The sequence below is a fragment of the Lissotriton vulgaris genome, chromosome 5 (genome assembly GCF_964263255.1).
Source record: "Lissotriton vulgaris chromosome 5, aLisVul1.2, whole genome shotgun sequence".
In the NCBI taxonomy this organism is placed as follows: Eukaryota; Metazoa; Chordata; class Amphibia; order Caudata; family Salamandridae; genus Lissotriton; species Lissotriton vulgaris.
This window is the reverse complement of record NC_141693.1, coordinates 1,012,104,621-1,012,132,573: the sequence shown is the minus strand read 5'-3', so window position 1 is coordinate 1,012,132,573 and position 27,953 is coordinate 1,012,104,621. Positions and strand designations below refer to the sequence as shown.

At 45.9% G+C, this 27,953-nt stretch overlaps 1 protein-coding gene across 1 annotated transcript in view; it reads right to left on the bottom strand.

Annotated features, from left to right (window-relative positions):
* RRP12 (ribosomal RNA processing 12 homolog) overlaps positions 1-27,953 on the bottom strand; it is a 438,408-nt gene that overhangs the window by 38,321 nt on the left and 372,134 nt on the right. Inside the window, exons 30-32 of the mRNA XM_086922631.1 lie at positions 22,970-23,022; positions 10,455-10,527; positions 1,938-2,005 (exon numbers count right to left, since the gene is read on the bottom strand). Of these exons, the coding sequence (XP_086778757.1) occupies positions 1,938-2,005; positions 10,455-10,527; positions 22,970-23,022 (194 nt within the window). The remainder of the gene's footprint in view (positions 1-1,937; positions 2,006-10,454; positions 10,528-22,969; positions 23,023-27,953) is intronic.

The window sequence follows — 27,953 nt, the reverse complement described above, 5'->3', positions numbered from 1 at the left end:
ATGGTGAAGTCAGTTCCTCTGGTGGTCAGTATTGCTGTCTGAGGAAACCTTCAGGTAGAGTTGGATACGACCAGTGTATTGATGAAGCTTGATTTTTATCCATTCTTCTAGCACTCCAAACTGTTCTTTGTTTTAATGTGACTTGTGACAGAATGGAGCCTCGGAATTTGCCATGTCACTGAGAGAAGAGTGGGTCAAAGCAGGGCTTGATTGTACAGTGGGACAAAAGCGGTTTCAAATTTCGCAGTTCTGATCTGAACTGTGTGGTCCACTACAAGGGCAGCTGCTATCTATGGACTTCACTGGGAACTGAAACTTGACTGTACCAAGTCCTTAGGCGGGCGCTGCTCTTGATCTCGTAAAGTTGGCAGGCAATGGCTTTCTTAATGACTTTAATCAGGAAAAGAAGAGCGATGAGGGGACAGAATTAGTGAGAACTGCATCGAGATTGGCCCCTACAGAGGTAAGAGTTGGAGAAAATGCCCTCTCCACTATGAGCGACATGACTAAGATGCCCAGGGTGAGCGAAGTCATGTTGTAGAATAGGGTTCTGACATCCTTTCATGTGATGGACTTCAGGAAACATGGTAACATGAAACAGACATAGCACTTGGCTGTGAAAGCGAAGAATAGTCTTGAGGGGTCTTAGAAGGCAAGAAAGGAGAGGAGTGTACATTTGGGTGGGATTGTTTGGAAGGATAGCGACACCAATTGTGTAGTCTGAGTTTTGTGATCTTGCATTTGATTATAGAGAAGCTCTATTAGTCAATGTTGTACATCTAAAAAGTATAGCTTGCAATAACTTGCAGTCTTCGTCTGGCCCAGGTCTCGGCTGACAGCTTAATACTATTTTTTGCCTTCAGAAGCCCGATCTTCAGACTGCTCATCTGTCACTAATTCAGATGACTATACTGGTCAATCATCTTTCCTTGGTGAAGCAGAGACAATGGGCCCAGGCTCACCTTGAAGGCTTTTCAAATACAGAAATTGATTTGTTCATTGGTGTTTCATTGGAAAGGATAGAATCCTCTGGAGAAACATGTGTTTTTCACTCAGCCATAAATACCAGATTGAGGTCTTACTATGGATGGGAAAAAGTTAACATGCTTTTAGAAAATGAATATCTATACCCCGTTCAAAGGCGTCTCGAGATAAAACATCAAAGGGTTAGAGTGGACCATACAAGGGTGAAGAGATCTTAGTTCTGAAAAGTGCACTGGCAACATAGAGGCTCAGAATGCGTAGCATCTTTCTGTTGCTTCTGTTTTTCATTCAGTGGATTGAAGGGATGGCTTGGACTTAGTGAGGCCCATGTACCTAAGGAGACACTGAAAAGAAGCATTATGTTTTAAAGAACCAAACCCAGTCCCCCATTTTTGGATTCAAAGTTTACAGTGGACGGCAAGGGAGCCCTTCAAAGGAAAGGCATGTGGTTATGTTCTTTTCTACTTCAGGATCAACAGATGCCAAGAGAGAATCCAATTTAAGACTTAAGAACTTTGGGGAAGGATGATCAGCCCAGGAGTTTTAGAGAAATACAGCTAAGGCCAAAAGACTAAAAGGGGTATTTGCTTGATTTGTGAACAATTCAAGAGCTAGATTACATTTTTAGGTAAAGTGCCATCTACGTAGTACTAGGATGATTGAATTTGCCTTAGAACTGTGTGATTTCCTTCTTAGAGGGCCTACTTTCATCTGTACTAACTCAGAGGAAAGGCCACAGAGAAAGGTGCATAAAAGTCATACTTTTTTCATGGATATCTGTTCTTGTACCTCTTGTCATGTTTGTGTTGAAGAAGGGTTTGGAGAAATGTACTTATATATCCAGAATAAAAGATTTAGTGTTGAATTAAGGTTGTGGACAAGGATGATGACAGGCAGTAGATAGAGCCTGTTTTATGCTAAATGTCACATGGTAAATACATAGAATACTGTACCTTGGATTTATACTCCATGCCAAATCCCGCTTTTTTGGTAAGAGGTCTGTGAATACCGGATCCACCCGCTAAAAGATGAAAATCAAGTGAAAAAAGTAAGTAAGAATAAACTTCAAATAGTTATAATTCAATATTCATATTTTACAACACATCTTTAGGTTTCTTTTGAGGGCAAACACTTGGTATTGGTATAGGAAATAAGCTGCATTTTCATAACCTCAGCCTATTAGGTTTACCACCTATGACAGAGCAACTATTTAATTCCCACAAGGGAGAAATGTTTTGCTCTTCTTATTTATAAATCTAACAAAGTCATTGGCAGGCATCAGTGACTTCATAATGCTTAACAATGGCATCCAAACTAACTGAAACTTTCTTTCCTTCACTCCTTTAGTTTTTGGTTTAAAGCAGATTACCACACGCAATCACTCCATCTACATATTGTTTTGAGTTTAAAAGAGGACATTTTTTGTATTTGAAGACTCTCTTCAGAGATTTTCAACAGGGATGTCACTCTTTCAGCGTTTTCACTGTGTTCACACTTACTGTGTTTCAAATTTACTAACTTATGAACAATTTCAGATAGATTAATTTGTAGACACAATCGATAAACTGAGATTGAGAAATGACTATCAAACACCCCTTGCCAAAAAAAACAACAAAAACAATGCAACTCTTCATTTTAAGAAAAATTGCCCTTCGAAACCGCAAATTACAAACTAGTGTCCTGGAAGCAGAGACAAGTAGAGATCATGCCAAAGAATAACCAGAGAGTCCTGGTCAGACTGTGCACGAGCTAGACTTGGCATGCCTTCAAGTTGGGCTATATGTCTGCACAATGAAGGTGAGATTTGCTCAGAGAGAAAAACCTAAGTATTATTCAACCAGTAACCAGATGTGCACAATGAAGGTGAGATTTGCTCAGAGAGAAAAACCTAAGTATTATTCAACCAGTAACCAAATGTGCAGCAATACAACGCCCAGGTCAGTGAGCCAAAAGCTGACCCTATCTGCTTCAGTGTGTCTAGCTGGATAATAACTTCATGTCAGAGACCACAGAATTCAAAATGCTATGATCTAGAATATCCTGATCTCAACCAACAACATTAGGGCTCAATGAAATAAGACTGAAAACTGTAACTCTGCCTTGCCCATTTCTTTGGAAGCTAAAAAAGGGCCATACATGTGCTACTTCATGTCCGGTAACCCTGGAAAACACTGAAAGCTATGATTTTCCAAAGCACAAGGCAGAAGGACATGAACAGATGGTAACAGAAGCAACAAATGTAGCACCTTGGAATTGTTTTCAGCATTAACTCCTCAGGTGAGGAGCAGGTGGTAGTAATAAGGAATCTATGGGCAGAATATGCATCAGTCAGAAATATTACAGAAGAAAAGTAACTACTTCTTCCAATACTGAAATCTTCATGCAGATTCCTTACCCTTTTTATTAGTTAGAAGGCAATATTCCTGCGAGGTGGGATGGAACATTGCCAGATCAGTCAAGGAAGTGATGCAACAGCACTCAGGCAGAGTACCCATCATTGCGTACCAGAGTAGTTCTGCCAGGCAAAAGTATGCAAAGAGGACCATGTAGTTTGACTGGTAGTTGACGTTAACTAGAATAGCTATGAAGAGAGCCCTTGAAGCAGCTATGTATCTAATGAGTGGGCACAAATCAATCGGGGAGTTGTAAGCGCACCACTCACCCGTGAGGGTCTCAAGGCGCTGAAGGGGGGGGGGGGGAGGAAATCGGCGGGTAACGTAGATCTGTTTAACCGAAGAACCAGATCTTGAGAGCCTTCATGAAGGTGTTCAGGAAGGGGGCGCATCTGATGTCTGTCGGTAACTCATTCCAGGTTTTGGCTGCAATGTAAGAGACCGATCTTCCGCCTGATCTGGCTCTGTGGATGTGCAAGGTTTCAGCTAGAGCAAGGTTGGCAGATCGGAGGTTTCTTTTGGGTATGTGGAAGTTTATTCTGTCATTGAGGTATTTGGGTCCGTTGTTGTGTAGGCATTTGTAGGTTTGAGTGAGGATTTTGAAGGTTACTCTCCTCTCCACGGGGAGCCAGTGGAGCCTCCGGAGGTGTTGGCTGATGTATTCGTGCCTGGGGACGCTGAGGACGAGTCTGGCAGCGGTGTTCTGTATTGTCTGGAGTTTGCGGAGTAGAGACTTGTTGATGCCGGCGTAGAGAGCGTCTCCATAGCCCAGTTTGCTTGTGATGAGTGTGTGGGTGACTGTCTTTCTTGACTCCGGTGGGATCCATTTGAAGGTCTTTCGAAGGATACGGAGGGTGTTGAAGCTGGAGGTGACGGGGTTGACCTGGCAGTTCATGGCGAGTGATGAATCTAGTAGGATGCCGAAGTTTTTGGCGTGGTCTGAGGGGGTTGGTGGGCCTCCTAGGGCGGTGGGCCACTAGGTGTTGTCCCATGCTGAAGGGGTGGTTCCAAGGACGAGGACGTCTGCCTTTTCAGCTTTGAGTTTTAGGAAGCTGTTGGTCATCCATACTGCGATGACTTGCATTCCTCTCTGGAAGTTGAGTTTTGCGGTGGTGGGGTCTCTGGTGAGTGAGAGGATGAGCTGGGTGTCGTCGGCATAGGATACGATGTTGAGGCTGTGTTGTCGGACGATGGCTGCTAGTGGGCCATGTAGATGACCCCTGTGGGACTCCACAGGTGATTTCCGTGGGGGCGGAGAGGAAGGGTGGCAGTCTGATCCTTTGGCTTCTTTTGGTGAGGAATAATCAGATCCAGTCCAGGGCAGTTCCTTGTATGCTGGCGTTGTGTAGTCTGTCGACTAGTGTGCGGTGCGAGACGGTGTTGAAGGCTGCAGACAGGTCGAGAAGGATGAGGGCCGCAGAGTGGCCTTGGTCCATGAGGGTGCGGGTGGCGGCGAGTAGGGGGGTCTTGGAGCTGTGGTTGCTTCGGAATCGGGATGGAGATGGGTCGAAGACGGCGTTCCCTTCGATGAACCGCGTCAGTTCCCTGTTGGCTGCTTTCTCTGCCAAATTGGCTGCGGAGGGCAGGAGCGAGATGGACCGGTAGTTCTTGAGGTCGGTGTGGTCGGCCGTCTGCATCTGGAGCAGGGTCCCGACTTCTGTGCGCTTCCAGTCGTCTGGGAAAGGGCCTGTTGTGAAGGAGGTGTTGATGGTCTCTAAAGAGGCTTTATTTGGCCAAAGCACAGTAGATCTTTAGAAAAAGGATTTGCCAGCATGAAAGGGTGCATTTGGTTACTTCCTTGTTTTCCTTACTTCTGGCAAAGCCCACAAAGAGATAATCCTCTCTGTCCCGATGAGTGGTCTATGTAGAAAAACACTGCCTGTCTAGGGTCCAGTCTATTAAGTTGTTTTTGCTCCTTGGTTGGATGTGGAAGAGAGAAGAAAGATGGAAGAGTAATACACTGACCACATACAAAGCAGAAAACACCTTGGCTAAGAAGGCATATTAAATGTGAAGAAATAACTTATTTAGTTGAAAACTGTAAAGGGCAGATGAACAGATAGGGACTGAATTTCTTCAACCCTATGCGCTGAAGTTAACTTAAGGGTAAGATGTCAAACCAAGCAAATAACAAGCTCAAATAGTACCCATGTCAAAAACTGGGTTCAACTCTTGCTGAGTGTCAAGAGAGAGAGCGTGAACAGGTAGAGCAAACCTTTCAGAAAACTAGCTATTAGAGGTTTAATCAGGCACCACTCATAAACGCAGACATGGCGGTTGGATGGCGTGAACGCTGCCCACCTCTACCCACTGGGTGCTGAGGAGAAGGCAAACAGCAAGATGACAGAAAGGCAGTACTTATATGGCTTGATGCCTCCTACTCTTGCCACTGGATCAATTTAGCCCAGTGCAGAAGCATTTGGCAATGAGCTTACTGGACACCAAGATGACTTATGAGCCTTCATACGGAAGGCAAAAAGACTAACTGGCAACACTCAATCTCCATGAATGTAATAGCAATGTTTGGGGATAGGGATGGAGGACCTGAATATGGTTCTGCGAGAGCAGGTCTGCTCTGAAAAGACGAGGAAGGAGAAGCCAAGAGTTAAGCAGTGACAGATCAGTATTTCAGATCCGCCAAGCCCAGTCTGATGCTATGGGAATCAACTGTGCTTGATCCTCCAGGACGTTTGACAGAAAAAATTAGCAGAAACACAAAGCAGGCCCCAAAACGAAGTGAACCAGTAGGCATTCCCCAAGTAACCTTTTAGAGGGAACTGGATGGCACAGAACTGGGATCATGTATTTTACTGGACTGTGGCAAAGAAAAACACAAATGAAATCTCCACAGTGGAGATGATCATCTACCACATTGGTTCTTAACCTTTTGACTTCAATAGACCCCAACGTAATCATTACTGGAACGCAGGGACCCCCACTGAATAAAAATTGGAATCTGGGGACCCCCACCAAGTCATTATTATAAACAGGTGACTATGACCGCAGCATTTTCGATGATTTGAGCCACAAAACAATACATTCATGAAACAAATTCACAAATGATTAAATATTTTATTTATTTCAGGAGCAAATCTTTTTTTTAAAACATTTTAATGGGAAGGTTACAGCTTTTCTAAATTCAATTGAGGCCACAAATCATATTTACAACATTCTGTCTGATGCATTTGTTATGCTCCCCAAATCAATCTGAGGATACTAACTTAATTTCTAGCCAGAAATTTCTAATTCTTTTACATTTACAATACATTTATACATTTTCAATTTTGTTTATTTATATACTTTTCTTAATATGTCAGTACAATCTCGTTTCTATTCAGTAACGGACCCCCAGTGTAGGCTTCATAGACACCCAAGCGTTCCCGGACCATAGGTTAAGAACTACTGATCTGCCACACTTCAGATGCATGTCAGACTCAGGGTCTTCCAGCAAAAGGCAAATGACAGCAACCAGTCTCCACATTCAGGGAACAGTAGTACTGGTTTCAGGGACAGCATCATAAACTTATCCTATCGAATAAACAAGTACAGAAGGTGAAGATTCAGAATGGAGGACGCAGCTTCATTCTTTTATAGAGCCCAGAAGTAGCAAAAATATAATCAAATTTCCATTTCTTCTAGAAGCACCAACTCTATGGCCCTTTGTTCTACATGGCAAGAATGTTCACCTCCAATATTGAGGCGTGTGCCAGAAAGCACATCTCGTTAGGAGGGTTCTCTAGAGGGAAGTGGCAGGAAGGCTAGGGCATATTTCTTGACGATTTCCTGGAAGATCCAGTGATTAGTCATGATCGCCTCACAACTTGTAGAAAAATAGGACAGTGTTTTACCCGTGTTGCATAACCGGATCCAGTCGGGCCTCAGGCAATTTGAAATAAAGATTCGCCGTTGATGAGTAGGGTTGCAGATCTTAGGAAAATATTACTTACCCTCAGCAAAAGGAAATGTCAATTCTAAAGCTTAAGCTATTTTTCATACTATGACTGTAAAGCATGTCAAGAAGAGAAAGGGATGTTCCCTTTACGTGAAGTGCTAACACCAGTCATAATTTATATAAGTCAGAATCAGTAATATATTTCTGTGGGGGGATGAAAGGGGAGGGGAGGTCAGAAGCCTCTAAATCATCATCCGGTATATGGCCATAATCTTTGTAAGGCATTGCTTGGGCACTGGAAGCAAAAATCTTGTTCATCCAAGCAAATCTCAGCCTTAGCAAGGTGATCTGCACCAATGAAATATCTTTGAGGTTTGTCTTAACTTCTTGCCCCACCACACAGATGCCTTTTGATGTGTACGGCTTCTAGAGTGGAGTTGTAGTCTACTCTGTAGGAAAAACTACATTGGCTCAGAGGGAGGATTAGACTAAACAGGAGACTGGGACTTCTTTCTCAGCAGATGGAGGTACCAGGTTCAGAGCTACCAGAGTTGCTAAGCTCACAGTAGATTCCCACTTGGGGGTGGTCCAGGTGGTGATGGAGCCATCCTGAACAGTTGCAACATATCAAGTTAGCAGGCCCCCAGCATGCTAAGCGTTGGCCAATGTATCCAGAAACTCCAGTCTCATCTGTGCTCTTACAAGAATCAGCTCAGAAGATGAGGAAGAGTTTGATGTTGAGAAACAACATCTAGACATCGTACATCTACTGGGGTAGGACCGTTCCCTCAAAGAAGAGGATTCTCCTTTCTTATGGCACTTACTTTTGGGAGATCATTCCCTTGCAGGTGCCTTTCTATCATGTGTTTGAACTAGATCACTTAGGCGATTACCTGCAGGGCTTAGCCAGAAATAATTTGGCTACCCCTTCCCTGATGGCCCATGCAGGCATGGTGGCCCAAAAATCGGAGGCCGCAGTGTTGGGGTCCAATCCAGGACACAAAACATAGTTGTCATGTGGATCAGTAACGAACATCATCTTGTATCATCTGCCACAAAGTATTAAAAATGAAAGTTTTCCAAGAGATATGACCAAGCTGGTGAAACAGATAAAACGTTAACGCCCGTGGGGGGGAAGTAAAACAGGAACTGACGCCAACGCAGATCACAAGAAAAATGTTGGAGGATCTGACCCAAAAACCCCAACCAGAAAGCACTGAAAATAAACACATCTACTCTCACTTAAAACAAGCAGCCCTTCTTCAAAAATATTCTCTTTCCACAGATATTCCCACTCATACTCTATCAGAAATGGGTTTCTGTTCTCCTAGAAGCAAGTACGAGAGAACAGTGGGAGAAGTAAACTATCTGTAATGTACAATGTTTACTTTATATATTTCATTAAGTACCAGAGAAGAAGGTTCCATGCGGAGAAAAACCTATAATTACATTCAGAAAATGTCTGTTATGTATGTTGTGTATAATGTATAGTGTACAGTTGCACTCAAACTGGCACCGAATAGTCTGATGAAAACTGATACATCATGAGATGATCAGATATTATATTTAACTTCAGACACCTACTATTTACACTTACTGCACAATAATTGAGGTAAAAAATGAAACCTCAGAGCATTTCAAGGTAACTTTGGCAACCTAATAAAGGACTAAACATTTTTGCCACAACTGCTTTCTGAAGACTACTATTACTGCAAGGGTCTTGAAGGTCTTTGGAGCTAAACTGAAGACACTTGTAGAAGTAGGAAACTGGTAAAACCAAGATGATACTGATGTAGTGAGAGCATCAAAAGGCAAAACTAAATATTCTGCTGTTTCAATCAGATCAACCAGTTAAAATCCAGGTGAGCCTGGAGATTCACACCAACACAACAATCTTGAACATTTCAGAATAGTCCTAGCATACGTCCGATATCAGCTGTATTGCCATCATTTACTTAGGGGAAAAAATATCCTATATTACCATTCTCTTTGTTGAATTACGTCAATGGCTCCTAAGAGCTGCGGCATGCACACTCATTCCTGGTTGGATTTCAGGTGATAGAAGAACACAGCTAAAGGGTACAAACTCAGGCAACAGGGAAGGCATATCCACTTTGAAATACTTCCACTAGTCTGAGGTCATCACATGTAATCAGAGCTGTCACTAAATGCATATCAACCTCTATGTTTGAGCGAGTCTCTCTCTCTGCTTCTCTCAGACTCCCTCCCTACCTTTTCTTAGGCATGCATCTTGAATGTCACCTAAGGGGACTTGTCCTCTGCAATTGTGCCTGTGCTAGTGTTGTGAAAAGGGAGGTAAAACTCAGTTGCTTACCAGACCCAGGGTGCAGGATCCTTCTGCCAGGAATACACAAGAGTCCAATGTACATGCAGAAATTCTAAATGATTTCTGATGTTTGTAACCAAAAAAGCAGCATACAATATTTTAGACTGGACCCATGAGACGGATAATTCAGAATAGTGCTGAAGAACAAAATAACAAGTGTATTACTGAATGTGCTTATTTTTTAGTGAGATTAGATGTAGGTTACTCTACTGTAAAGTGAGTAACCATATTGGTAAGACCTGGAAGGGCTGGAAAGTCCTTTTATTCCACCAGCATTTCCCATGTGGTTTGGAGACCTTGAAGGCAGATTTTGAAAGCCCAGGGCTGATACTGCTGCCTCGGCCACTTTCTCCAGCTCCCCAAGTTTATGTGCAGCAGGCACGAGGAGGCTTCCAGAGAGAGGATGGTAGAGCGAAAGCGATAAAATAGTAGAAAGAAACTGTAGGAAGGGAATGGCTAGATGTAAAAAGACATGGAGATAAAGGGATTGCAGCTGGTTTGAGCATTTTTGCCATGCCTGCTTGTGGTTCCCCAGTCCTGCCCTGAGATCTGGCAGACAAATAAATGTCGAAAATTAATTCATTCTGATTAAGGCAAAACGGACAACCCTCTAAAACGCCTGGACTTCAGACTGCAAAAAACAAAATCATACCCTCAGCAGCAATAATAAACTGAAAATGGTAAATATATTTTTATTATGGCAGATTAGACCTCGGATTAGGATTACACAAATTCTAGTTAATGGCAGGCATTAGATTATTTTTTCTTAGCAAAAATAAATGAGTATCATTACTGTTTACAGTTCTGGAGAGATTTTGAAGCATCAAAATAAATGTACCTTTGTATTGCGACAGTGAGTCTATTCGTTCATCGTCCTCCTCTTCCTTGAACCTTCTTTTTTGAGATTTTTTCTGCAGCACAAAGAATTGATCATAGAGCAGACATCCATATTAGCACATATTCATCAGCTTATTCAATCAAAAAATAAAAAGCCTCCCACCTGTATTACTGCATATTAAAGAAGAAGAAAGCAACGCATGACAACGCTGATTCCGTGGGAGAGCAGTACCATCTTGGATTAGACGAGGAAATAGGTCTCAATATATCTGGTGTCGATTTAAATTGCATCAATATGCTGGTACTAAGTGAATGGAAAGCAATTCCTCTTAATGTGCATATCTAGAAGGTTCCTCATTCACATAGATAGCATCCTTTTGTTGCTAAAGAAGAAGAGCCCAGAGCATAATACCAAGAAACAAAACTACTGATGGGAGAGCAAGGTATGAGCCAGTCTGGAGTAAAACAGCTAGCCTTCCCTTGTCAGATAGAACCAGGTAGGTTTTCACATAATTTAATTACAGTATCAGACTTTCAACAATGAAAGCTACACTAGAACCTGAATAAATGGGGGATTTATTGCTACATTTACTTGATACAAACAGGCCTCAAACGAAACCTGGGAAAACTGTAGAGAAATGTGAGTCTTACAGACCACAATCGCTCATAAATTGTGACACCAACATTCTAGAAAACTCCTTACGAACCACTAGATTACCCTACTTTCGGATATGTTCCGACCCGACCAGGCTTGGTTCATTCCAGGTAAGTCAACTGTGCACAATCTGTGCAGTCTACTCACCCTCCCCATTCACTGTTTAGAGCCACATCTGGACGTGGTAGCGGTGTTTCAACACACTTAAATCATTCACTCACTTAAATGGGAGTATTTCTCCTCGATCCTCACATTGCTGAACTTTTTTATTTGGTATTGTACTCTAGTCCAGTAACTCCCATTAGAGTTACTAAGACATCTCCTCCAGTAGAGATCTATCATGGAATGAAGCAGGGTAGTCCCCTATCGGCTAAATTGTTTAAGACAGCCCTCAAACCCCTGGCCGCTAAGCCTAGACAACAATTCAGATTCAGCACTCAATTATACAAGCTGGAGACTTCTCATCTTCCTCTATGCTTATGATAGGACTCTCTATGCGGGGGAACCTCAAATGAGTCTCAATCCAATAATGTGAGAATTCATGAAGCTCTGCTCACAATGAGCCTTCCACAATTCAGATGTAAAATTGTTACATGTAATTACATCTTCTATTTCTTCACTGGATCTATTCATACCAAAAATGTTTTGTCACAATTTTTTATTTATTTGAACATCTGCGGATATCATTAGCATAGTAGAGGGTGATGAATAATTCATCAGAAAAATGGGCTAGGGCTTAGGTGCTAAGGCAAAGGGATGTTTATTTTGTTGCGTTATGGTTTGATGAGGAAATTATAAATTTGCTCATTACACTATGAATCTGCAAAAAGTCTGATTTTCTATGCATGAATGGTGTATAAAAAAACCTTGATTTAGCAGGTGATGTGAGAAGTTGGCCTGATAGGTAGTGTTTCCAATTCTGGAACCACTGGTTATCAGTCCAAGCAAACCCCAAAGATGTCAGGTTGTAAGTCAACCTTGTAGACAAGCTATCCTAGTGGTAGCATGGACTAAGCAGCCTTAAAGGCTTAACTTAAGAGGTCGTGTTAAGCGAGCTTGTTTTACCACATACAATCCTGTAATCAAATGAAAGGACACCACACAAGTATATATTATAAAAATATATGTATTTATTACTAAATTACTCCCCAGTACTCTTTATGAGGAAAGGGGCACAAGCGTTAAATCAAAAGCACTGTTACACATATAAAGTTGCACGTTTATGGATGAGGGTGGGTGGCCACTCAGACCATATATCAAAAAAGTGGTATAAGTAACACTTTACGAACAATGGTTAGGCCTAGGGCCTAGAGATTCGCTGGGAGCAGTCAGGACAAGCAATGAAGAAGTCGGGAGTAGCCCACAGGAGACGGATGCAGCACGGAAAGTGCAGCGCGCACCAATGCACTGTCAATGGTGCGTAAAAGTCAATTAAAGCGAATAAAAAGATACTTCCGCTGAACCTAGGAACACAAAACTTTAGACACAGACCCTAGAGGTGTGTACCAGTGTAAAGACACCGGCGTTGCAAAGTTACCTCACCCACAGGCCGTGGGTGCACAGGGTCGAAGTGGCGTCGGGTTCTGTCACGCAGGTTCTGGGTGCTTGGAGCTGTTGCAGCCGCAGGCGCTGTGAAGCAGAAGTGTCCGGTGCGATCCAAGGGTGGATCGATGTAGAAAAGTACCTGAAAGCAGAGGGGACAGAGTCTGGGTCACTCAGCAGTGACCAGGGTGGAACCAGGACGGAACCAGGCAATGTCGGGCGCAATCAGGCGGTTGTCGATAGGCTTCTCTCCGCTGTCACGTGGGCTCTGGGGCATCTGCGACGTCCAGGAGCAGGTCACGATCTGTCCCACGTAGGCTCTCGCCGTCAGCACCGTCGGCTTGAAGATTGTAGCAAACAGCACTTGGCAAAAGCAATCCACGCGGAACCGGGAGATTGCTTATCACTCGAACCAGGAGGGTCAGAGTGGGTGCTCCTTTTCACAGGAGCTGGTGCAGATCTGGAGCAACCAGAAAAGCAAGTCGTATTTCGAAGTTCGTCGGCACAGGGGCCACAAGCCAGCTGGCAAGTGACCGGGCCAACGCGTCGAGCGCACACAAGCAGAAGGGCCCCACGCAGCACTCGTCGAGTGTGGAGGGGTGAGCTTTGGTGCAAGTGGAGCTCGGGGCTGGGGCTTCTCAAACCCCGGTGTACAGCTTCGAGGGTCACTCGTGGGCCGCACGGTCAGCGTCTCGTGGCCTTTTCAAGATGGCGTGCCCCACGCTTCCGGTCGCCTCCACGGGTCTCAGCTCTGCAGGGACTGTGGATCGGGCAGGTAGAAGGCAGGCAAGCTTGATCTCGTCGATCTCTGTCGCTCGAGTTCCGGCGGGAACTGCAACAAAGCAAGGGTCGAGGGCTGGATGGTGCCTGTTTGCACAGGGTGGTCACTCCTTGACCACAAGGGAGATTCTTCAGTCTTCTCACGTCGTGTAGAAAGTCGAAGGGTCCAGATTTCGTTTCTTATGTTTCTTCAGGATGATCTGAGGTCCGTTGGGACTGCTCCCCCTCTTATTCGAATCTAGGGGGTTGGACATCCTGCTAGGTCCCCTCCTATGGGTGGGACCCAGGAAGGGGGTGGTTACACCCCTCTCCTTTGATCCTGGCCGCGCTGGGACAGGGGCTGGGAGGCCCCAGAACCGGTTTGGCCGGATCCTGCCAGGGGCAGCCTTGTGCTCCCCAGGCAGTGTCTGGTTTCATTGAAACCTCCCTACTCCAATCCACTATCTCCTGTCTGGGGTGGTTTGACACCGCCCTGTGACAGGAAACTCTTTGTCCAGGCCTCCTCTGCCGGGTTTCGGTCAGCAGCAGGAGGTCAGACCCGTGTCTGTGGCAGGGGCATCCATTTTGTGGATCTGAGGCTCATTTTAAATCAACCGCGTTTCAGTAAAGTAACATGTCTTCTCCCTCTAGAAGGGTGGAATGCTATCCCCGTCGCCAGAACTGGCGAGGGGATAGTATTCCAATTCGTATGACACCTTACACGACATGTTTTGATAAAGCCAAACCAAAGTTGCTATATAACCGCGAGGATTATAATGCGTTTAAGAGTATATGGTATGGCATTATCCCGGATCAGCTTAGGGAGTTGTTCCCGACAGCTGCAGACAGGCTCAGCTCATGCCAGAGCACCATCTCACATAAAACCACGCACTCTGCCTCCAGGATTGATGAGGCCTTCCATAGGAGTGGCTTACAGGCTATATATGTGTCCAGATATAGGTTTAGATATAGGTATACTATATCTAAGCAAGGGGTGATTACACCCACTTGCCCCAGCTGAGTGATCAGCCAGTTGTGTCAATTTAGATAGCCAGCCAGGGGTGGCAAAAGATGTGCTGCAGCCCCTGGTAGGCCTTGGATGCACCTATGCCCTGGGCACCTATAGTGCTCTGTACAGGGGCTGATAAGGTGACCCAAGCCAATCTAGTTATGCACCTAGGGTACATGGAATCCATTTTACAGAGAGAGCAGATAGCCTGGGGCCCTGATTAGCAGGGAACCAGGCCAACTAAGTCGAAAACCAGCTAAACACAGGCAAAAAATCTGGGGTAACCATAGTCAGGTAGCCACCTTCCTACATAACCCCCCCCCAAACGAAAGGAGATAAGGCTATCCTTGGCCAGGTAAGCCTTTATTGCCTGAGTGGCCATATAAGGAAGTACCTGCACTAGCATGGGTACCCCCTGTCTCATGGTCCACTAAGCAGTCCCTCACCCTAGGGGTATTAGAGGGTCTCCACCATAGGGAATCACTACCTTGGGTGTGTTTATGCAAAGTTAAAGGCTGGTTTGGATATGAAGTATTGAAGTGAGGCTCCACTATTTTTGGGCTCAACTTCCTCCAATTATCTTCCACCATATGTGCCTTTCTTTCTTCAACTGAGTTGCACTGAGCTCTCAGGGTCAACCTCTGGCTACCTAAAGCTGGAGGCTGGGTCCCTCTGTTTGGCTTGCTGGAGGGACAGTTCAGGTTTGGGCCCTTTGGGTCCCAGGTTTGGCTGTGCCCAACAGAATCCATCTGTGGGAGGTCCCTAACTGTTTTTAAGGGGGCTCCCTCAGGAGTTTTTAAAGTTTTCACCTTACTAGGCCCACTAGTTTTGGTGCCCCTAATCTGTTGATGGGGGTGCTTTATTTGACAGGGGGCCCTCTGGGTCTCACTGTCCTTCTTGTCCTCTGCAGCCCTGGGCTGACTGAGGCAAGGTAGAGAGGGGCAGGTTACCTGCTCCAGACCGGATCCCACCTGAGAAGGGTCCACTGCCATCAGAGGCTCTGTCAGGCCAGGCCTAACAACCTCTGGGGCAGTTCCTTCATCAGGGGTAAGATCAGTTCCCTGAGGAGGCTGATCCTGTCCTACTGTCTGGTGAGGGGGAGATTTCTCTTCCTCCTCCATGCTCTCAGTTTGGGTGGAGTGATCCATCATTTCAGGCTTCACAACACACATATCTGTTTGAGTTTGGGCTGTGGCCATCACAGCCCCACCAACCTTTTCAGGAGGAGACTCAGTTTGGGTTTCTGCTGTTATCATAACAGCTTTGCTATTCTGTCTGGGAAGAGCTTCTGGTAAAGATGGGGCAGAGAGTTGCTCAGCCCTACCAACCTTTTCAGGAAGGACATCTTGAATTGGGGCCATAGCCAGTACAGCCCCACTAACCTTTCCATTGGAATTTACCATTCTAGAATGGATTTTCTGTTCAACCTCAGCCCAGGCTGAGATTTCCAAATCATTACCCAGTAGACAGTCTACAGGCAAGTTTGGTGACACTGCCACTCTCTTTGGGCCAATGACCCCTCCCCAGCTGAGACTTACTACTGCCATGGGATGATTTGTTTGGATGCCATCAATGTTTGTTACCTGGTATGTGGCACCTGGTAAAAGTTGCTTAGAGGGGACTATACAGTCAGCCACCATGGTGATGCTAGCCCCTGTGTCTCTAAAAGCTTCAACTTTCAAACCATTGATGATGGGTTCCTGCCTATATTTGCTCAAGGTATTTGGGCAAACAGAGAAGTTGGCAAACCCCATGCCAGTCTCATAGACAAGATCATTTGGGGATGGAGACCTGGATAGGCCAGGGTCCCCTTGGGCTCCAAAAGTAAACCCACCCAGATTCCTGGGTGTGCTCCCACTTCCTGGGGGATTACTGCTGACAGTAACAGGAGGTGTTGGAGCTGGCTTGGGAGGTATATTTTCTTTATTGCCATTCTTGGGACAACAGCTGTCTGTTTTGTAATGCCCAACCTGTTTACAGGCATGGCAATAAGGCTTTTTCTCTGTTGAAGAAGTGTCTTGGGACCCACCCCCCTTCTTGGAGTTTTGGGGCCCTGGGGAAGTGTTTTCTTTACTTTTATCCCCACCCTTATCTTGAGGCTTGGTAGACTCCTTCTTCTGGTTATTGTCCTGATTCTTAGGCCTAATCCTGGTTCTGACCCACTTATCTGCCCTCTTTCCCAATTCTTGGGGAGAGGTCAAATCTGAGTCCACCAGGTGCTGGTGTAAGAGCTGGTTCTGACAATTACTAAGGATCTGCTCCCTCATAATCAAATTATACAATCCTGTGAAGTCATGTACTTTGCTGCCATTCAGCCAACCCTCCAGAGCCTTAGTTGCACAATCAACAAAATCAGTCCAGTCCTGAGTCTGTGTCTTCTGGGTATCTCTGAACTTTAACCTGTACTGTTCAGTGGTTAAGCCAAACCCATCTATCAGAACACTCTTCAGGACTTTGTAATTGCTGGCATCCTCATGTCTGACAGTGAGGAGCCTATCCCTCCCTTTCTCTGAAAAGGAGTACCATAAGATTGCTGCCCACTGTTCCTCAGGAACCTGCTGTACCATGCAGGCTCTCTCCAGAGCAGTCATCCATTTGTGGATGTCATCCCCTTCCTGATAGGGGGGCACAATCTTTGTCAGGTTTCTACTATCATAGGACCTGGCTTTTTCTTTAGGAACTTTGCTGCCACCAGTGGCATCTAAGCCACACAATTTTTTCTCTCTTGCTAAAGCAAGTTTAGCTTGAGCCAAGGCTACCTCTTCCCTTTCTATTTGGAGTTGGACAGCCCTCATCCTGGCCCTATGCTCTATTCTCTGGGAGGAAGTCATTCCTCTTTGAGATTCTCTTGAGGCACTAGAAAGGTGAGAGTCCCTTGACAGAGATCTCTCCCTTCTATTACCTGGGAGAATTTGGTTATGAGATCTGGAGTGGTGCTGGCCCCCTCCATTCCCATGTAGGTCCAAGTTGGCCTGGTTAAGCCTGGCAACCTGTACCTGGTTTCCCACCTGATCCTGATCTTCAGGCTCTTCTACATCAGAGCCTTCCTCTGGGTCTTCCTCTTCCTCCTCTATTCCTTCTTGAAGATCCTCATTCTCAGGGGAGTTTATCCCTTCCTCTGTTTCTAAGGGAGTCTGAATCGCCTTGTCTAGGTCATCCTTTTCTAGGAGAGCTATTAGGGAAGGAATGGTAGGGCCTCTGCCCTTTTTTAGCCCCCTGGCTGTGCACAAGGCACTCAGGTCTTTGTGGCTAAGGTTGTCATATCTGGATGTTGTCCCTATAGGATCAACTATTACAGGAGCAGAGCCTGAAGCTCTACCTGTATCAGACATGACTGCTAGTGAGGTGTAAGTGGTGCACTTACCTACACTAAGTGGTTTCCTACTGTACCTTGCTAGTGAGTTGTAGTCAGGGTGTGCTAATCCCTTTAATCTACAACTACTAAGTTCAGTAGAACTTAATATGCTAAGCTTTTGATTTATATGTACCTAGAGGTACTTGATGTGATCTTTCAATTTGATAAAGATTGCAATGGTAAAACAAACAGCAAGCTCAAATCCGCACCGCTGCACACCAATGTGAGAAGTTGGCCTGATAGGTAGTGTTTCCAATTCTGGAACCACTGGTTATCAGTCCAAGCAAACCCCAAAGATGTCAGGTTGTAAGTCAACCTTGTAGACAAGCTATCCTAGTGGTAGCATGGACTAAGCAGCCTTAAAGGCTTAACTTAAGAGGTCGTGTTAAGCGAGCTTGTTTTACCACATACAATCCTGTAATCAAATGAAAGGACACCACACAAGTATATATTATAAAAATATATGTATTTATTACTAAATTACTCCCCAGTACTCTTTATGAGGAAAGGGGCACAAGCGTTAAATCAAAAGCACTGTTACACATATAAAGTTGCACGTTTATGGATGAGGGTGGGTGGCCACTCAGACCATATATCAAAAAAGTGGTATAAGTAACACTTTACGAACAATGGTTAGGCCTAGGGCCTAGAGATTCGCTGGGAGCAGTCAGGACAAGCAATGAAGAAGTCGGGAGTAGCCCACAGGAGACGGATGCAGCACGGAAAGTGCAGCGCGCACCAATGCACTGTCAATGGTGCGTAAAAGTCAATTAAAGCGAATAAAAAGATACTTCCGCTGAACCTAGGAACACAAAACTTTAGACACAGACCCTAGAGGTGTGTACCAGTGTAAAGACACCGGCGTTGCAAAGTTACCTCACCCACAGGCCGTGGGTGCACAGGGTCGAAGTGGCGTCGGGTTCTGTCACGCAGGTTCTGGGTGCTTGGAGCTGTTGCAGCCGCAGGCGCTGTGAAGCAGAAGTGTCCGGTGCGATCCAAGGGTGGATCGATGTAGAAAAGTACCTGAAAGCAGAGGGGACAGAGTCTGGGTCACTCAGCAGTGACCAGGGTGGAACCAGGACGGAACCAGGCAATGTCGGGCGCAATCAGGCGGTTGTCGATAGGCTTCTCTCCGCTGTCACGTGGGCTCTGGGGCATCTGCGACGTCCAGGAGCAGGTCACGATCTGTCCCACGTAGGCTCTCGCCGTCAGCACCGTCGGCTTGAAGATTGTAGCAAACAGCACTTGGCAAAAGCAATCCACGCGGAACCGGGAGATTGCTTATCACTCGAACCAGGAGGGTCAGAGTGGGTGCTCCTTTTCACAGGAGCTGGTGCAGATCTGGAGCAACCAGAAAAGCAAGTCGTATTTCGAAGTTCGTCGGCACAGGGGCCACAAGCCAGCTGGCAAGTGACCGGGCCAACGCGTCGAGCGCACACAAGCAGAAGGGCCCCACGCAGCACTCGTCGAGTGTGGAGGGGTGAGCTTTGGTGCAAGTGGAGCTCGGGGCTGGGGCTTCTCAAACCCCGGTGTACAGCTTCGAGGGTCACTCGTGGGCCGCACGGTCAGCGTCTCGTGGCCTTTTCAAGATGGCGTGCCCCACGCTTCCGGTCGCCTCCACGGGTCTCAGCTCTGCAGGGACTGTGGATCGGGCAGGTAGAAGGCAGGCAAGCTTGATCTCGTCGATCTCTGTCGCTCGAGTTCCGGCGGGAACTGCAACAAAGCAAGGGTCGAGGGCTGGATGGTGCCTGTTTGCACAGGGTGGTCACTCCTTGACCACAAGGGAGATTCTTCAGTCTTCTCACGTCGTGTAGAAAGTCGAAGGGTCCAGATTTCGTTTCTTATGTTTCTTCAGGATGATCTGAGGTCCGTTGGGACTGCTCCCCCTCTTATTCGAATCTAGGGGGTTGGACATCCTGCTAGGTCCCCTCCTATGGGTGGGACCCAGGAAGGGGGTGGTTACACCCCTCTCCTTTGATCCTGGCCGCGCTGGGACAGGGGCTGGGAGGCCCCAGAACCGGTTTGGCCGGATCCTGCCAGGGGCAGCCTTGTGCTCCCCAGGCAGTGTCTGGTTTCATTGAAACCTCCCTACTCCAATCCACTATCTCCTGTCTGGGGTGGTTTGACACCGCCCTGTGACAGGAAACTCTTTGTCCAGGCCTCCTCTGCCGGGTTTCGGTCAGCAGCAGGAGGTCAGACCCGTGTCTGTGGCAGGGGCATCCATTTTGTGGATCTGAGGCTCATTTTAAATCAACCGCGTTTCAGTAAAGTAACATGTCTTCTCCCTCTAGAAGGGTGGAATGCTATCCCCGTCGCCAGAACTGGCGAGGGGATAGTATTCCAATTCGTATGACACCTTACACGACATGTTTTGATAAAGCCAAACCAAAGTTGCTATATAACCGCGAGGATTATAATGCGCTTAAGAGTATATGGTATGGCATTATCCCGGATCAGCTTAGGGAGTTGTTCCCGACAGCTGCAGACAGGCTCAGCTCATGCCAGAGCACCATCTCACATAAAACCACGCACTCTGCCTCCAGGATTGATGAGGCCTTCCATAGGAGTGGCTTACAGGCTATATATGTGTCCAGATATAGGTTTAGATATAGGTATACTATATCTAAGCAAGGGGTGATTACACCCACTTGCCCCAGCTGAGTGATCAGCCAGTTGTGTCAATTTAGATAGCCAGCCAGGGGTGGCAAAAGATGTGCTGCAGCCCCTGGTAGGCCTTGGATGCACCTATGCCCTGGGCACCTATAGTGCTCTGTACAGGGGCTGATAAGGTGACCCAAGCCAATCTAGTTATGCACCTAGGGTACATGGAATCCATTTTACAGAGAGAGCAGATAGCCTGGGGCCCTGATTAGCAGGGAACCAGGCCAACTAAGTCGAAAACCAGCTAAACACAGGCAAAAAATCTGGGGTAACCATAGTCAGGTAGCCACCTTCCTACAGGTGAGAAAGATTTTTAGAAGCTTTCCTTGATGCTGCTAGGGAGGCGTTCAGTTTTTCTAATTTTGCTGTTCACTGTGACGTAGAATATTTTCTGACTTTTGCATAATCTGTACAACCCTGCATCTGACAGACTTCATGGCATTGGCTCTGTGCCGCTTATTTTGAATTTTTGTAATAAAACTCTTTAATGTTTCATTGATCTACAACTCAGTTATTGACTGGGCTCTTTGAATTCAATCACTTTAATGAATTGCATTTTGAATTATTCGGATTCCGTTGGAGGTGCCTTAATGCAGGGACACGCTGCCTCATGAAATTGAGGTTTAACAGTCTACGATCCAGTAAATAGTGGGACGACTGAATGAGGTTTTTTTGGGGTGTCTTAATTTTGGGGTACCATTTTGCTCACACACTCTTACTTCGTAAACATCCCTATTGATCACACTAGCTCTTTGAGGGCAAAGAAGGCATGGGCTGGTAAGCAGCCTAGGCTAAGATGGGCAACAAGGACACTGCGATTTAATCAGGGCAAATTTGACACACCTAATTTCAAACTGCATTACTTAAGAGCGCAAGCCCACTTTTCCTACAGTTTCCATTCAGCACTTTATATGCTGCACTTATTGGCCAAATTAAATAATGCAGACCCGTTCCATTAAGTTCTAGGTGGGCACAAAGCTGTCTTGACATTTAGTGACAACAGACACTCACTTGCACTACCTGTGCCTGAGACAAAAAAACAAGGGCAAGTAAAAAATTGTTTTTTATAAAAAACAACAACTTCTTGGCACTCAGGCCAGTTTTCTGCATTTTTACCTTCATCCCACTCCTTTCCAGCCACACATGGCGGTAGAGGCCGATTTGCTGCCCCATGACCGCTTACCACCGCCCTGTTCGCCCAAGCCAAACTCCCTCGCACTGAAAATGACACAGTCGAGACCCTGCGCTGGGACTGGGAGGGACTCCGCCGCTTCTCCGGTGCTCCTATGCTTTAGGCGAATACGATGCCAATCGCTCACCATCCGGCTTTTCCACCTACCCAGACCTCCGGTATGGTTAAATACACCACTCGCTTAGGGTTGACTACAGAGGTGGATCTCTACCAGGGGAACACATTCTTCTCTTTCGCTGAAGATTCTAGTCCAATGGACACCTGCCTCTATTATCAACTCAGGGTGGTGTGCAGGGAGCTACATTCCACGTCCCCCCCACTCCCCCTCGATGGGCTCTCTTGATTTCCTGTATTCGTCTTCCTCCCCTCGGAAGTTAGTGACGAAACTTTTCGCCTTTACGCTGGCAGCCTCCTCCATCTCCACCGACACGGCACACGTGGCATAGGGTGAGGACCTTGGTGTGAAAATCTCCCAGAATGATTGGCTTTACTGTTGCAACCAGATTAAGCGACTGTCCCCAAATTACCGCCTCCGCCTTATTCACTTTAAATATTTGCATAGGCTCTATTGTAATCCCATTCAACTGCACAAGTTGGGACTCATCCCCAGTGATAGATGCCTGCGCTGCTCGGCTCCTGCGGCTGACTTCTCCCACATTGCCTGGCTGTGCCCCAAAGTCTCATCTTACTGGCGTGAGGTCTGTGCCGCTATTTCTGATTTCACTTCATCCCCGGTCCAGCCTGACCCCCCGCTCTGCCTCCTAGGCTTGGTTAAATTCTGCCGAGACGCCTCCGGCCGCTTGATTGCCATGCTGCTTGTCCGTGCACAGTGTAGGGTCTCCATGTGCTGGGGCCGCAAACCAGCGTCCAAGTTCGCCTACTGGCTCGAGGATGCATCGCGCTGCCAGACTCTATTGTCTGAATTCTAGGACCTTATGCCAGTTAGATCCCGTCCACTTGACATATGAGGCCCTCTTGTGCCCTACCTCCTAGGTCGCACCTCCCAGAGCCCAGCGACCTCTCCCGCCGGCGCTCCACCCGCGGCAGTCATCGGTGTAGGTCAGTTATTAGCTCGCCCTGTCCCTACTCTCTCCAGCCTGGCTCGTGCCCTCTCCCGCAGCATGGGTGCCTTTCACCAACACTTGCTCACTGTCCTGGTGAGCTTACATTATATCTGTCATGTTGTTGCTCTCAGACGATATGTATGGTTGGTCAACCTTGTCATATTCTATTGTATTCATGTATATGGTGCTCTTATTTGGTGCAAGTATGTAACCTGGCTATACAATTTTGTCAATAAAGGGTTTTGAAAATTTAAAAAAAATTATAATAAAAAAACTTACACTGCGAATGCCAACTTCTTGCATGAGGTCTGCCATCTCATCATCCACTTCAGCTACGGAAACCACAGAAAAACAAAGTTAGAATGGATACACAGTACCAACCAGGTGTCACAAATTATTCAAATGGCCATGTTTTTACAATATGTTGCTATAATGAGCACAGAGTGTAATTGTTATAACGGCATAGGTCTTTCTCAGACGGGTCTTGGGTTTCAATTTTCAACAAGTTTAAATTAATCAAACAAGCACACAAATCATTTATTACTTACTGGCACCATGGACAATCTAACAGCCCTCCAGGTGAGGAAATATAAATTTTATGGTCAAGTTGTGTTCCCTAGCCCGTACCCCACCGACTCCATGTACCAGCTTAAAGTGCATGTAACTTCCCTCCTGTGTCAGCTATGAAGACGCAAATACATTTGCGTCTAACGTTAATATGTCCTCTTTCAGATCCACCCTGAATGGATTAAATGGTCCGTTCCTAAGTATGCTATGCCACCGTCTTTTTGTAGTGTACTTTACATGTTTTCCTGCTCTGGCGGAGTAGGCCCTGAATTTCTGCCATCGAGCCTCTTTTCTGGCTTCTGACTCTGACAGCCTCAGCCCAGGCTGCCTCTGTCCCCGTGAACTCTGACTTACTTCCAGCGCGGCCCCTCGCGCTCAGCTTGCTTTCTGCCAAGACTGACTATAACCTTCGAGTTATCTGTTCCGCTCCTCGAAAATGCATTCCTGCCTACTAGCTTCAGTAAACATCCTCCCCAGCTGCAGAGCCAAAGGGCCGACCTGTCTCAGTGCAAGTAATTCATAGCTTCTGTTACCATGCTCCCATGGAAGGCCCCGCGCCCCCACGCTTCTCATGCAGACACTTAGGCGCTTATACACGCATTCACAGTTAGTATAGAATAGCTTCTGCCCTAGAGACCTTTCCGTCCAGATAATATGGTTCCTAAACATCAGATATCAGATATGATAGAAGTACAAGTTGATCTGACATGCCAGACTTCTGTCTCTTTCCGTCAGTGTAAATGTCAAGTCCCCTGCACCCCTCCAATCACGCGTCATGCAGCTGCGCGCGCATCCAAGCTTCCGATTTCTGCTGACATTGCAACATTTCTGTTAGTGCCACCCCTTTATGACACCCATCTGTGACGTTTCTAGCACACACCTCTAATTCACGCCTAGTCCACGCCTTCTGATTACGTACTAGTAACACGTGGATACTGTTATCTTGTCTTCTCTCAGCTGTTACGCCTACTGCATTGTTTTCTATGCTGTAAATTAAGTATATAAGCTATGTACTGTCAATAAAATGTAGCGCGCTCTTACTATCCCTTCTTCCACCCCAGTGGTGGGAAGAACATGATATTATGGTCCTGACCATTCCTTTTTGAGGAATAAAACCCCTAAGAACTCTAACACCACGGACTCTGGTTCTTTCTTTCCGATTTGAGTTATTATTATTGATTAAGTACTTACCTGCATAGAAATTAAGAGAGTAAATTATATATTTACGTCACAGGTAATAACCGATAAATACATTGGAGCAAGAAAGGGGAGAGTCTATGTGGCATTCATAGATTTTTCCACGGCCTTTGATAAGGTCGATCGACAATTACTGTGGAAAAAGCTATCTGCTCTTGGAATGCCTCATAGACTTTTACTTCTGGTACAAGACTTGCATGACAACACATGGTGTAGAGTGCTATTGGGGGGAGAAAAGGGCTTATCTCAGCTTATTCCAGCTGCGAATGGACTCAAACAGGGCTGTCTATTAGCTCCCCTTTTGTTTTCCCTCTATGTTAGTGATCTCCCCCACACTATATCCACATGTGAAGGAATTGCCCCACGCCTGGGAGATACATACATTTCTTGCTTAATGTATGCGGACGACATACTAATCCTAGACCTTACCCCGAAAGGTCTTAACAACCGCCTGCATTCATTATATGTATTCTCCGAAGATCATTTCCTGAAAATAAATATCTCTAAAAGCAAGGTAATGTGCATGGAGGGGCGAAAAAAACTGAAGTTGGAACACATTAGCTGGGAGCTGGGAGGTCAAAAATTAGAAAGAGTAAAATCATATGTATTCTTGGGTAAGGTTGTCAATAGCAACTTGAACAACAAATCCCACATAGATAGTAGTTCTCGTAAGGCAAAATCGCAGGGAAATGGGTTGAGAGCGTTATATAAATCAACCGGTAAAAGACACTTCGGGTATCTGCTGGAGGCCTTCCGGGCAAAAATCCCTTCAACTTTGCTTTACAGCATAGAACTTATTTATTTAGGTGAATGGCTTTTTTTGGACATTATTGAGGGTTCCCTCTTGAGAAACCTAACTTCGGTTATTAATAGTTGCAGTGCAGCAGCCCTTCGATTAGAATTCGGCTTAAGAAGTAGCTGGGCACAGGGTTTGGCAGGAGTTATTCGCTGGGTTACCTGCTCGATCAAAGGAAAGCCAGCCACATTAAGATCCCTCATCACAAAAGAGTTGATGGGTCCCCTAAAAGAGCACTCGTTACTCATAAAGAACTATAGGAAGGCCATTACTCTCTTGGATCTGGAGGAAGCCACTCTTTTAGACCTCTCTATGCAACAACTAAAATTTACATTAAAACAAGCTACATGGAAGTTAAGCTACGAAAGGGATCGCAACTCTATTGTACAGAAGAAGGGGGTTACTCAAGCTGTTAACTCTCTTCTGTTTAGACAAATACAACCTTATGCCTCTTGGAATATACCTCACGGTCTGCGCCGCTTTTGTCTGCTTCTTAGGCAGGATCTTCTTCCACTGAATAAGTTGTTGGCCAAATGGTATGGTATATCCAATATATGTAATTTCTGTAATAACTCAGTCCAAGACTCTATACATGTTCAGTTAGTTTGTCCAGCACTAATGGTTCACCGCCGCTTGTGGGTGAAACCTGTATGTATACAATTTGGTATTTTATCGGCAAGATCTCTTATTGATGCTATCTTCTGTCCCCCAAATGAAATTTTCTGTAATAGAATTTTTAATTTTTTTAAATGTTTTATAGAATTGTATTAGATGAGTTGCATGATAATTTGTATAAGCCAGATCACACGTGGTTTCATTTTTATATTACTTGTTTGTTGCTTTGTTATATGTGGATCTCTGAGGAGTTCCAAATCATATTTAAATAAAATTGAATTGAATTGAAATTATTACTTACTGATGTGTCAAGGTAAATCAAAGAGAAAGAAATGTAAACCTGCTTTTACGCTGTGAGGCACCTACAAGGCAATCAAAAAAATTCAATTTGACTGTGCAGTAAAGGAACTGTTAACAAGCATTAAAAATGCAATAGGTCTCGCGCATTATTACGTTAAAGCCATTTGCGTTGCTATAGAATACCATTAGCAAAGCAAATGGATTTAACTTAAACAAAGGCGAGACCTATTGCATTTTCAATGCTTGTTGGTTCTGCTATGAAAAACTGTGGTCCGATTGACAGAGAAGTGGAGTTAAAAGAAAGGGAAAAATAGGCTATGATGCCGCTGGCACTGGCCATGTTATACCTCTTTTCTTTCTTATGGCAGATGGGGTGGATAATACAGGAGGGAGGCTGGGACTGAACGCACAACTGGAGGAAGAGTAAAAGAAAAAGAGCTAGGACGCATCCAGTCCAGAGTGCTGAAGTAATTGGCAGATGAACAGTTGTTGACCGATTACTTGAGGTAGAGTCACCTCCTTTGCAACTAATGATCAGGGCCATTGTAATTATGTGGCATGAGAGGGCCAAATCATGTGGCAGGGTTGAATAAATTATGTGGCAAGAAAAGGCAAATTATGTGACGTAAATCGGCACATTGATAGTGTTACTTAATTATTTTTACACTTGTTATTACTGTCTGGGCACAGGTTGCACCTCATTTTACCACCCAATACTTAACAATAAGCAATATAAATGTAAGAAGTCATCCTTTGTAAAGGACCTTTGACTGCACACCAACACTTGTCACTGCGATTTTAGTAACTTTTGAACCCTTGGCTTAGAAACAATTGTTTTTGTTAAAATTTGCAGATTATGGAGCAGATGATGTTTGTGTGGCAAATCCATAATTATGTAAAAAAAACATGCTGTGGCCGCACAATCGCATAATTCCAGTGGCCTTGCTAATAACTGACTTTCTTAGAGTTATACAAGCAGTCTGAGAAATATCATGGTTCAAGGGACAAGCACTGTGGGGACTGGCCATTGATTGACTTTACATTTAGTCTGGTGGTTAATGAGTATTTCAGCATGGGGGGTGTGGCTTAGCAAGCCACGATGGCGGCTGCGGACTGCTGAGGCTCCGCAGTCAGTGGGCCCAATAGCCCGCTGATTCTCGTCTTTCCGGGGTAAACCCCCCCCCCCCCCCCCCCCAGATGGCAGATTACCGGCGGCACCAGGAGCAATAGTGAAACCTAGGTACCCGCGCTAGAAGAGCAGACAACGGCGCAGATCCCGTCCCGCGGACCAGAGCCCAAGATGGCGGCGACCAGACACTGAACAGGACGGGAGAGAAAACCACGACCCGCCCGGACCGACACTGACCGGCGGGTACGAGAACGAGAGACCAGTTCCAGCAGTGCGGCGGCACCATTTGCCTTCGGCCGCTATACTCGGCGAGTTCACCCGGTGCCGGCGGACTGCCGGTGTTACCCCCTCTCCCAGGAGTAACGGAGACGGACGCCACCACTCTGACACAGACCCCTGCGGGAGGCAGGGGGGGCCCTAACCCCCCCCCCCCGACGACACGCCGCAACCCCAGAGAGAGCCGGCGGCTCATTCCCCCCCCCACCCCAGGGAGCCGGATAATTGCCAGGAGCCCCAGCGCCAGTACCTGCCTGACTCCAACATGGCGCCCGCGATGGGGCGACTTCGGGGCTGAGGACATACCTGGCGGCCCTAAGAGAAGACATTTGGGGGTGAGTGCCGCACCCAGCCAGCTTCCCCGTGGCCCTTCCCCGCGAGAT